Here is a 12,130-nt window from a genome sequence, read left to right as displayed (position 1 = left end):
CCCACTGCATAACATAAAAAGGCATTGTACAATGATACCAGAAAGCACTGCAGCACCGTGTACATTGATCATTTATAATTGATAAGAAAATGAAGAATATAGGTCTACCGTCTCGGTACATTTAACAATACAGTGATACAGAAATTAAAATATTTATGAAAATATATACATGTATTTATGTGGGAAAATTATGTAAAAACGTAACATAAAAATCTCAGGCCCTTTATCGACTTATATAAATATAATAACTATATAAGCTAAGTGCAAGCCTTGTGGACTTTGTGTGTGTGTATATATATATGTATATATGTGTGTGTGTGTATATATATATATATATATATATATATACACACATATATATACATATATATATATATATATATATATATATATATACACACATATATATATATATATATATATATATATATATATAATGCTTAAAGAGCATCATTAAGGTTCATTAGTATCTTGATTAAATAAGAATTCTTAAGCCAATGGAAGACTTTAAAGTCAGTTATCAGATTTACAAAATGTGGAAGTTTTTAAATGAATCCATATCATTTGCCATAGTCTGCTTTGTCCTTCCAATCTTGTTTAGTGATTTGGGACAGGGCAAACAGAAAAATAGGCATTCAGACAAAGGAACGAGATAGCGATCTATCTTAGATACTGATCCTTACTGGTTTTATTTTTTTCCCCAAGAAAAGTGGGTATTTGCATATTGCATTATTTTTTCTATTTACTGTTGCAGTCTGAAATGTAGAGGTTTTCTTCTTTTTACTTTCAAAAATACATTAAATATTCATAGCAACATGTGTAGCCAAAACAAATTGCAGATTCATAAAGTTATATACTATCCCTGAGACCGAAGACCTACATTAAAGATAACAAACTGAATATACCAGACCTAGTATATTCTCCAGGGATTAGCACCTACAGCACCAGAATACGCAGCGTATCATATTTGAGGGACCCCACACATGTTGTTTCTTAAGCGAATGCTTTGATTAAAGGAATTTATAAATTTGGGCGAGTAAATGGGTCACTGTTTTCATTTCTTTAACATCTGTGGTATATACCCAAGTTAATTCTCCAGACAAGAAAATTAATTCCCAAATTGCTGTTAACTGAGTTAGGAAACCGCAATAAACAAGCTTATTCTAAAGCTGGAGGCTACAACAAAAACGTTGTCAATAAAACATGTCTAATGTGGATAATATTGTACTGAAAAACTAGATTCATTATAAGTGTATTGCCGAAATAGCCGCCAATATCCAAATTATTAATAAATGCCCTTCCATATAGTGTCCTATAGCTTAAGGGAGTCCATGCCTAGTTTTAGTCTACCTAGTGGGAGACACCAATATTAGTCCATTATAATCCAACATTCAAGGCATGTGCACCTGCCCATAAAACAAATGTATACCAAATTGAGGAAAGGAAACCTGCATTATTATCACTCTTAAATATGCCTATGTGTCCCTTTTCTTAGCAGAATTCCCTTCTAGAAAAATAGGATCATCGGGACTGTTATCCAGAGTACTCCAGTTTAATTACCAGTAAATTTGCAATATGGTTTAAAATATATATGCAAAAGCAGGTGGAGACTTCCACCAGCTGTGCTGCATACCCAGGTAGCCTCTACACATACCCACAACCCTAAAAGGCCTAACGCCAGAAGTGCCATTAATTATTGGAGATATCAAAGGAAGTATAGGAAGCTGGTGCAGTAATATGTAGAAACATAGCCATTTTGGAACTGCATTAGGAACTCAAGGACTGGTCGCTCTAGTGCAACTGTCATTAAATAAAAGGTCTCTTTGGCTGTAGTGCCAACCTGATCTATTCCTCCCCCACCTCTAATATACTGCAGGCTTGGCATTGAGCCAGCAGAAACCACATAGAGCCTTAGCGCCATCTACAGGACATTTTCACTCTCTAATCTGGAGGCAACAGACAAATCTCAATGAAATAAATTAGACAGCTCTGCATTTAAATCTTTATTAGTAGGGAATTACTGGACTGAAAGCTAATGCTGGATTTTGTTAAAATATGAGTTTCTCTACCAGCTAATCCCTCTTTAGATGGCAAATTTCACAGCTAAAATGAGCTTTGACAGATTGCTTTTGCTTTACTAAGATGAAGAAATATTTACAATGGGCTGACTTTTTTTTCTGAATTTCTTTTCTATAATTATTTGAATAAATCCATTCCCCTCAAAGTAGACATGTCCTGTATAAGTACAAGCAAAACACAGCACATACTCTAAATGTCGATTTTCTGCACAATTTATTTGATAAAATATTTGTAAAAAAAAAAACCAAAAAAACTTTTTTTTTTTTTTTACATATTTAAACCTGGGGGCAATTCATATCTATGACCCTGTACATTTTTTTTACATTCAGCACTGCATGTCTCTACATTTTGCCATGTGAAATTAAAATAGACACATAAATTAATAAACTTTAGATCTTATTTCAATTAGAAATACAATAATAGATGAGATACCAAACATTTATAATAAAACATAGCTGTTAGTGGATGTCTTTTTTTTCTCTCTCTTTTTTTGGGAGGGAGGGTGTTCAATATCATTTTCAAGACAAAAAAATAAACTTTTTGCACATCATCACAACCCATTGTGCAGCTAGGGAGCCTAGCAAAGGCACAGAACTTTAAAAATACACATTAAACATCTGTTCAGCTACAAGCATGTTTTTACTAACATGCTTTCAACTTCATTTGTAAATGTGTTCTAGCTAAACTTAAATAGATAATATATATATTTTTTCAGATGTGGATTGCACCCAGTCATGCATTTTTTATAATCACAATAATTATTATTAAAAATGTGAAATACATCAACATATTTTTCAGCAAGAGTAAAAAAAAAGTTAACCCCTTTTTCTGGTGACTTGATATGTTACCTTCATGCCTACAAGAAAACAATAACCTCTTGCATGCCAAAAAGTTTTGCATAGTAGTTTGGCATTCAAAAGGTTAAACCAGTCATTATGTGGACTGCTAGGTGGAACGTAACTGGAACACTGTGAACAATGTTAGTGATATTGAAAATTCATGTTTCTGTTTTATTGCACCTAAGAGATTTGGATCTGTGATTTGACATGCAGTAATATGGTATATTACAATTGACAAAATATATTGGTATATATGCACACACAGGTATATGCATAGATACCCCATACTTCTGAGGACATCAAAACCTTTATAAAAGTTAATAGGGGGGAAAAAGGGAAAGGGGTTGATTTTTTTTTCTCTCTCTCTACATACTGTAATGTAAGCAAGCCAAAGATGACCGAATGAAGACATACTGGCACTTTAATACTGGTTGATTGGGCACTTGTATGCAGTACTTATAGACCAGTAAAAGTGCTCGTTTACCTGTCTGGTGTGTAATGGACCTTTTGCCTTGAAGCCTCCCTGGGAACTGCACTCTGAGGCACTGAAGTGATCTGAACTAGTGGAAGAGCGTTTGGAGAGGGTATCACAGCCCCCAACAAAGGTGTTGTCCAAAGGGAGTTCCTGAATCACGTGGTGCTTTTTTACTGATACTGGAGTGTCTGCTTTAAGATGAAAAGCAGACTGCGGAGAGCCAGATTTGTAATGCTTAGCTAGGTCGGGGCTGTTGGGTTTGAAGGTGGTAGGGGGAGCTGTACCCCAGTCAAAACGTCCGATCCCTTGCTCCTCCAGCTCAGCTGGAAGGCTTATTGTCCCGTTGATAGGTTCATGAACTGTATCTTCTGGTTTAGACTCCTCAATGGTCACAAAGTTCAGGAGAGAACTCTTGGGTGACTTTCTTTTCTTCCTCTTCTTTTTCTTATTCTGCTTGTTTTCCTGGTTGGGCGACATCCACTCTGCTCCTTGTTTGCTCCTCTGGGCAGCCTTGAATCTTGATGCATGCCGACATCGGACTAGGACTGTCACAAAAATGACCACTATGACCACCATAGCACCTGCCACTATGGCAATCATGATAGTTAGGTAGTCCTCATTTTGGTAAGGTTGGCTGCTGTCCCCAATGTTTCTATCGAGAGGTGTTTCCATAGTCCTTCTTATCAAATCGTAAATGTAAGAGGCATTGCCAGCAGTTTCATTCACGTACAAGAAGACAAGAACTAGAGTATGAAGCGGCTTTGGGTATCCTAAGTCACTTATGTTGACCACTAAACGGTGGAGGCCAACATCTGCTGTAGATGGTTTCTCTTCAAGTGTTATGTTACCTGTTACTGGGTCTATCCTAAACAATCCCTTGACATTCCCACTAACAATAGTGTATTTTAGTTCAGCATTCATCCCGGTGTCAATATCCACAGCAAACACCTCGGCAACTACTGATCCTGGAATCGCTGAAAGAGGCACCAGTTTAAAAGATGTGTTGGATGGTGGGTAGATAACTACTGGGCTGTTATCATTGGCATCCATGATATTTATGGTTACTTTAGCTGTAGAAGAACGTGGAGTTTGTCCTCCATCCACTGCTTTGACATCAAAAGTATAGGAACTCTGTTGCTCTCGGTCAAAAGATACATTAGACTTGATCAGACCCGAATATGGATCCAGAACAAAGTTCTCATTGTCATTCAGTATAGAAAGGGTCACAGCTTTGTTTTCTCCTGCATCCGAGTCTGTGGCTGTGATAACTCCCACGGTGCTGTACTTTGGCAAGTTCTCAGAGACAAAGAACTGAAAATGATTGTGGGTAAACTTAGGGCTGTTGTCATTCTCGTCCAGGACAGTGACTATGACAGCTGCTTGGCTCTGGAGCGGTGGTGACCCATTGTCTCTAGCGGTGACAGTGAAGATGAAGCGCTCTTGTTCTTCTCTGTCGAACACTCTTGAAGCTGTCAGAACCCCAGTCTTACGATCCAGGTCAAAAAAAGAGGCGTTTGGGCCAAGTTGATACACAATGTCAGCATTCTTTCCACTGTCCTCGTCGGTGGCACTGATTGTAGTTAAGTATAGACCTCTGCGGTTGTTTTCTGACACAGATAGCTCAATTACAGGCTGAGTAAAAATTGGAGGGTTGTCATTTTCATCCTCCAGTTCCACTCTCACTAAAGCTGTCTGGTTAAGGCTGGGTTTCCCAGTATCAGCTGCAACTATTTTAAAACTGAATTCTTTGGTTCCCTCATAGTCCAACAAGGAAGAAGTCTCCAGCAAGTACTGGTTGTCATAAACAGCTTTCAAGTGAAAGGGTACTTCTCTCTCAATGAAGCAGATGACCTTGCTGTTGACATCGGTGTCTTTATCGGAAACTGTGATGAGGGCAATCTTTGTGTTAATGGGATCTTTCTCTGATAAGTACACTGTGCCATTGATGGGGCTGATGATGTACCTGAGATCAATATTTGGAGGGTTGTCATTAACATCGGTCACGTTAATTGTAACGGTTGCCCTTGCTGGAGTGGAGCTTCCATCTGTAGCCAGGACTGTTAACTTATGAACGGCAGTCTCTTCCCTGTCTAACAGCCTCTGAACAGTGATTAACCCGGTGGTGTTATTTAATGCAAAAAGCCTTTTGGTGGCAGATGTCACTTGGGCACCATAGATGTACTTAATTTCAGCATTGCTGCCAACGTCTGCATCTGTTGCGTGTAACTGGACCACTGATGTCCCAGCGGGGGCATTTTCTGGAATATGGACTTCCACCTGACTTTCTTTAAAGACCGGTTTGTTATCATTCACATCACTTACTGTAACTTGCAGAATGGCCGTGCTGGATTTTTGAGGCGACCCACCATCCTCCACTTTGATCTTCATCACGTAAGTATCCTTTTGTTCCCTGTCCAGATTCTGCTGGACAATGAGTTGTGGCCACTTCTCCCCTTCTGGTGTTTCAACAATATCCAGTCCAAATACGCTCTGGCCATTGAGAAGTTCATAGTGTTGAACTCCATTGAAGCCGGTGTCGGGGTCCACTGCTGATGGGATGGGGAAACGGCTGTTAATAAGCGTGTTTTCTGGAATAGAGATATTGATCACGGTTGACGGGAACATAGGTGCGTTATCATTGGTATCCTTGACGATTATTTTTATCTTGATAAGTCTAAAAAAGTCATTCGGAAGAATGACTACTTCAAGTTCAAAGAAACATTCATTTTCTTCTGCATAAGATGATCCAGCACAGAGCTTTTCTCGATCTATCCTGGTGGAGGTTGTAAAGATTTCCCCGGTAGTGCTGGACACCTTAACCAAAGGAGAGTCCCCAGCTTTAGAGACCAGTCTATAAACGAGTCCAGTACTGGTTCCAGTGGCGGCATTGATATGAGAAATATTCAGATCCTTTGGTATATTCCCTATTGGTACATTTTCAGGCAGTTCTTCTCTTATAGTATAAATGAGTTCTTGGGCGATTGCAGAATCCAGCCTTAAGCAGGCAATAAGAGCAGCCAACAGGTAAAAATCCCTTAGGTCCATGATAATGTGCTTGCTTTGTTTTCTTGGATTTTTTTTTTTTGTTAGGATTTAAAGGTTGTCACTGAAGAATGCTGCTGATCTGCAAGAGGAGGCGTGCATGGACTGCAAGATGCCTTACTTGTCATGTCTAATTGGAGCCAGCAGCTGTCAACACAATCACACAAACAAACAGATTTGTTTCATTCAGTAAAATACTGCTCCTTATATACATGCACATGCAAAACATTACAGTAGTAGTTAGGTCAGAGTGCCCCCTCTATCTCTTTCTCTCTCTCTCTATGGTGGTGATCTAGATCTGCAAATAACTGCTACTTATTCATCAATGTTGGCATCAACCGCTTTACGTGCATAAGACACACAATCAACTACTTTCCTTCATTAAGCAAATATGCAATTCTAACACGTATTTCCCCCCCTTCTCTCTCCCCTCTTCCTCTAATCATCCCACTGCTCAATGTGTAATTCACATCATGCATCTCCCTGTATAACTGTTGCCAATAAAAAATCCTAAGTCCTTACCAGTCTTCCTTGTAACTGCACTGTCAGCTGCCAAATACAATTTGTGCTTCATTGCCTCTACTCTGGAGTCATTTTCCTTATCAGATCCCCTCTTTTCCTTGTGTCTTTCACACTATGTTGCTATAATATGGTGAGCTCAGGATAGAATGTAACAAGGGCTACTGCAGTAACCACTGAGCACATTACAATCATTCAGGGCTAATAATACAATACCTGGGCTATACGATCATGCCTGCATTAAAACATTGATCCTGGCAAGTCCAATGTAAAAGCCTTCCACTTACTACTGATCAAAGGTCTCAACAACTTACAAAAGCCAGTGGGTTTCCAGTCCAGATGCCAGTAAAAGGAAAGCCCCCTCTCTTGTGTGAATAACCAAAAATGATAAGATGTATTTAATTTTCCTTTTCTGTGGTCAGAAGACAAGGTGCAGTCTACTCTTAAAAGATTAGCCCCCAGCAGCTAATAATAAATACTGTAGGTCAATAATGCAGGTACAAGTAGGGTGATTTCTGCTGAGATGGCCAGCTAACTGCAGATCATATAGGTGGCAAGCAGATCATATAGGTGGCAAGCACTCCAGGAAGATACTTTGCTGGTACTGGCCAGTTTCTAACCACTAATCTCATCTGCATTAGGCTGTACAGAGAGGCTGATGGCTGTGATTAGTTCCAGAAGGGTGATACAGGCAGGTAAGAGGAGCAGGCACTGCCTTACAAGTAGGCTCTCAGACAGCGATTTAACGATTTGCATGACAGAATAAAAAATTAAATAAAGGATTCTGGAAAAAAAACGACAAAATGAAACGTTGTTGCAACCATGCACAACTTCACACTTTCCATTTATTCCTCCCCCCACCCCTGCCTGAAGAGATGCAATGCATCTAGAAAAAAAAAGAAGAAAGCATCCAATAGTTAGTGGCAGCAGTAGAAGCAAGTAGCAGTTTGTGAATCATACACCAAAACGCTTCCTTTGAATGTGCAGCTTCTGGATGCTGATGATCAACTCCAAGGAAACACACATTGCTCAGTTTCTTGGTAAATCATGCTCTCCGCAGGGTCCTCAAGCTGTGATGAGCTCCACACCACTGACATGTGTATAGGGTACCATATCCAGATGTTATATTTCCAGTAAGCATTCGGTACAATCCCAATCTGTCCCGGTACCGAGGTTAAAAATATACAAAAATAATAATAATATATTAAAAAAAAAAGAAATATATTTATATTAAAAAAAACACAAGTCTGCAACTTCTAGATGTCACGGCTGAATGAGAAGGCGCTCGCACTGTGGTTAGAAATCCCCAAACGAATCGCTTAGAGATGAGAAGATGTTCCTTCTTCGTCTTCTTCTCCTCTTTATACTATCCCTCTCGCGGACGCGCACTCCGTCTCCCTCCCTCTCTCCCTCTGAACTGGATTTCTTGATATAACTCTCAATAAACCCAAAAGGGAGGGTGTGAGCTGCGCGTAGACACGCCCAGAGCCGTGTCATTGGCAGCCTGGTAGTAGGCAGCTGGAAGACGGGCTGAAGGAGCATTGTCATTGGTCCGCCTCGCCGTCGCTCACATCACGCTGGAGTTAGAGGCGGCTCCAGAAGCGGCCAGTGCAGAATGGTTTGGGGGCTGCTGGCTCGGCGAGGTCTGTCTTGCGGCGAAGGGACATGCATCGGGAAAGAAGGTGTCTCCCGGCCGACAGACACCGATCCTGAGGCGCGCGAAACATCCAAGCGGATCCTTATTCTCTCCTTAAGTGTTTATTCCATCCGCCAGCCGGCCACTTAATCCACATCCCTGTAACTACGCACCAGGCAATGTACAGAATCCAATTACTAATCCCCCCTCCCTCTACCCACCCACCTCTCCTTGCTTTATCCGACCCTTGCAACAAGACCCCGGGGGCAGTAATCAATCCATCGGGGAGGGGTAAACACTAGCGAAGGGCAATGAAATCCATTAAAAGGCCAGTGTGCCCCGAGCCAAAAAAATGATTCTCCTTGACTGTGCCGCCCATTGAGAATTGTAGCTTCCCATCCAGTGCTTGGGGGAGCCGGAGAGAGAACGTCTGGGAAGCTCGATGGATTTGCAGCTCCAGAGCCAGCCGCACATCAGCTGTCCAGCCCGGGATCAGCAAGCCTGCACGCCGTGTCCATGGTGCTGAACGCAAGAGCCTGCGGACTGCACTGCCAGAGCGAAGGTGGGCCAGCTATAAAGGGGGGGTCTATTCACTTAAGAGAGAGTTGGCAGGAGAGCTTTCACTACATCTCCCTCATTTCACTATTCATTATGAAGGGCCAACACTGGCAGGTTTCCCTGGCCCTGTGTAATGCATAACTGAAAAGGCGAGGAGACCGAAGAACTCTCTTTGATTTAACTAACCATTGCACAGGGCCAGCCAAGGTTGGCCCCTCATAATGCATAGTAAGGTTAGGGAGTTACAACACAACTCCCCTGCCAACTTGCCCTTTAGTGAATATACCCCATCATCTTTGCAAGCCACCCCATCCTTCTCTCTTGCAATGTGGCACCGTTAGAAATGAAAGTGTATTTCACAAGCCACCAACGAGTTAACACTCCATCTGTTTCCCTTTTAAACGCCATCCGTGAATTAAGATGTTTGCAGCTAACGAGGAGAATGTTCTTCATTTTACTTAAACTTATCTCTCTCCCCCCCCCCGGTAAGATCTCTGCCATTCCCGTATGCAGTCAACAAAGAATCTTAACCCGCAGTTTGTTTCCCCAGAACAGTAACCCCTATTGTATGATCACATGCCGAGTGAGATAATGCTCGCCTCATTGTGTCACCCCGTTCAGGTTTATGTCACAAAAGTTAAACATAGAACAAATCGGCTTTGTTTTATATTTAAACAGAAGAAACGGAGCTACATAGAGAACGTATAATCACGGAGTCTGTGCAGAGCAGCCTTCCATTCTATCACCTCTTCACTATTATACAGTTTAGCAGTGAAATGTTTAATATAGGTTTTATTCTATTCTGATACCTAGGAGTCCAATCGACTCTATTGTATTGCATGCTTAAAGAGGTAGACACATTACTCCAAATGTCCCCAATTGCTGCTGTAATGTATAATATATATATATATATATATATATATATATATATATATATATATATATATATATATATATATATATATATATATATATATATTTTATTATTATTATTTTTTTTTGGGGGGGGGTATTTTTTTAAAAAAACTACACAAACAAGTTGTAAACCAGTAGAAGACACAGTCTCTTCTCTTGGGACAGATTTGATATGAATGGTCGTGTGATGTCATTCTTGCGAACTCTCTTCAAATTGATGTTATTATTTCCCAAACCAGTTGTCTTTTAGTAACTGTGCCTCATCTCACTTGAATTCATGACAAATCATATTAGCACACGCCAAGAGATGAACGTTTATTAACATCTTCACTACCAGAAAGAACAGATGTCTTGTCTTCTACACTTGGGGAATTCATTTTGCTGGCTAGGTGAACACTATAGTTTAATCTCCATGGTGTTGCATTTTTGTTGCAAACTGGAGCTTACTATTAGTTGTGAAAACACACTATCTTTCAGTGTGTTAATTTGTATCTCAGACTTGTTAATATGAACTGATGACTATGTGTTCAAATGTGTTGCTTTTGAATAGCAGAGGCCAATTTATTAGCACATCAAAGTGAGCATCGAGTTGCAGTTGAATAGGGACATGCTGCATGCTCATTGCATTTAGCATAATTTGCAACTATAGGAAAATGCACATATCCCTATATGAGACATATGAGTAGTGTAAGTAGAAAGCATACTTTTTAGATTATAGACCACTGAGATCTTTAGCATTGTAGGAAAAAATCCAAACCATTATATTAAGTTGAAGAAACATTAACCCCTTGAGTTCCAGAAAGAAGCACTACATTGCCATGACTGTTGTTTTATATTATTATTATTATCAATAAAATATCGACTGTATTCTGATTGCAAATTATGTTGCCAATGGGTTCCACAACTTTAATGCTAGATATATGGGCCCAAGTTATATATTGAGTCATGAACCCTACAAAGTTTAAGGGTTTTAGTAATTAACATGTAATCACACATTTAACATGTACCATGCAGAAACTATAATACTTAATACTCTGGTGACCTACAATCTACCCTCCAGTGTTAATTTTAGTAAGTATGTTCTAACTCTACTCCTCCATACTGTCGTTTTCTTTCCCTGTAATATTGACTTTGACATCATTTAACCATTTGATCTACAGCGGGTACCAAACAACAGACATATGGATGTATCTAATACATCTGTTGATATGAACACCTGAGTTCCCCAGTGTTAACTCCTCAACCTGAATCCCATAGAGAACCTCCTTAAGCATCATAGTGTAATTTGTATCATCTCTGCCAGCGAATGGGTTAATTAGACATCTTGAGAATAAAGTTAATCACTGAATGTCACAGCACTTGTGAAATAGGAGAGGAGGGGGGAGTATGTGAGAAGGGGAGGGGTACTTAAAGCTACAGATCCCTTTTTATGTCTGGATTGACATACTGTGCTAGGACTGTCTTTTAGGTATTGCCTAGTCATTAAGAAAAGCAAACAAACAATGGAAATCAATGCTGATTTGGCAAAGCATCGGATAATAAATATTCGCTCTTTAAAAAACAATTATATAGTTCATTTAGAATGTTCTAATTGTTCTTGGTTTATGCCACATGAATGCTATTTTCTTCAATTCTGTTTTAGGTCCTTCATAAAGATAGATGTGACGGTTACATCTTTATGCAGAATACGTCTCAACCAATTTGCCACCATGGAATAGGATATGTTCCAAGCCTTGCAAATAACCTAATTGTTCTTTACATGAAATGATAATGTAAAAATAATTAAATCTGCCAGGTACGATGTGCAATCGCAGGTAAAGCAATAATATGGTTAATCTGCCATGCATTTTTTTTACAGCTTCTGATGATGATATCAAGCCTCCCATATGCTTGATTAAACCTTCACATTTTAAAGGCTTAAACATCCCCCTTTGGGGTTTTGTAAAAAACAACAAAATCTAAAATATATAGCGGCTATGTGCATCGTTCAATCATATTCATGTACACACAGTGGCGTGATCAGTAATTGATTTTGTTGTCAAATTTCTGGATATAGCAAGAAACTCC

General features: G+C 39.6%; 1 protein-coding gene across 3 annotated transcripts in view; it reads right to left on the bottom strand.

The window, feature by feature from the left end:
* The window catches only part of PCDH9 (protocadherin 9), an 807,764-nt gene extending 799,685 nt beyond the window's left edge, over positions 1 to 8,079 (bottom strand). For 2 of the 3 annotated variants that reach the window (XM_053455420.1, XM_053455422.1), the window contains exons 1-2: positions 7,269 to 8,079; positions 3,403 to 6,582 (exon numbers count right to left, since the gene is read on the bottom strand). In XM_053455420.1, coding sequence (XP_053311395.1) covers positions 3,403 to 6,438 — 3,036 coding nt within the window. In that variant the 5' untranslated portion in view covers positions 6,439 to 6,582; positions 7,269 to 8,079. Of the gene's footprint in view, positions 1 to 3,402; positions 6,583 to 6,957; positions 7,165 to 7,268 lie in introns of those variants that run through there. The other variant, XM_053455421.1, reaches the window with a different exon arrangement.
* Positions 8,080 to 12,130: the final 4,051 nt, after the last annotated feature.

Source organism: Spea bombifrons, chromosome 2 (assembly GCF_027358695.1).
Source record: "Spea bombifrons isolate aSpeBom1 chromosome 2, aSpeBom1.2.pri, whole genome shotgun sequence".
Lineage (NCBI taxonomy): Eukaryota > Metazoa > Chordata > Amphibia > Anura > Pelobatidae > Spea > Spea bombifrons.
Note: the sequence above shows the minus strand (reverse complement) of the source record. Positions and strands in the feature narration are given on the sequence as shown.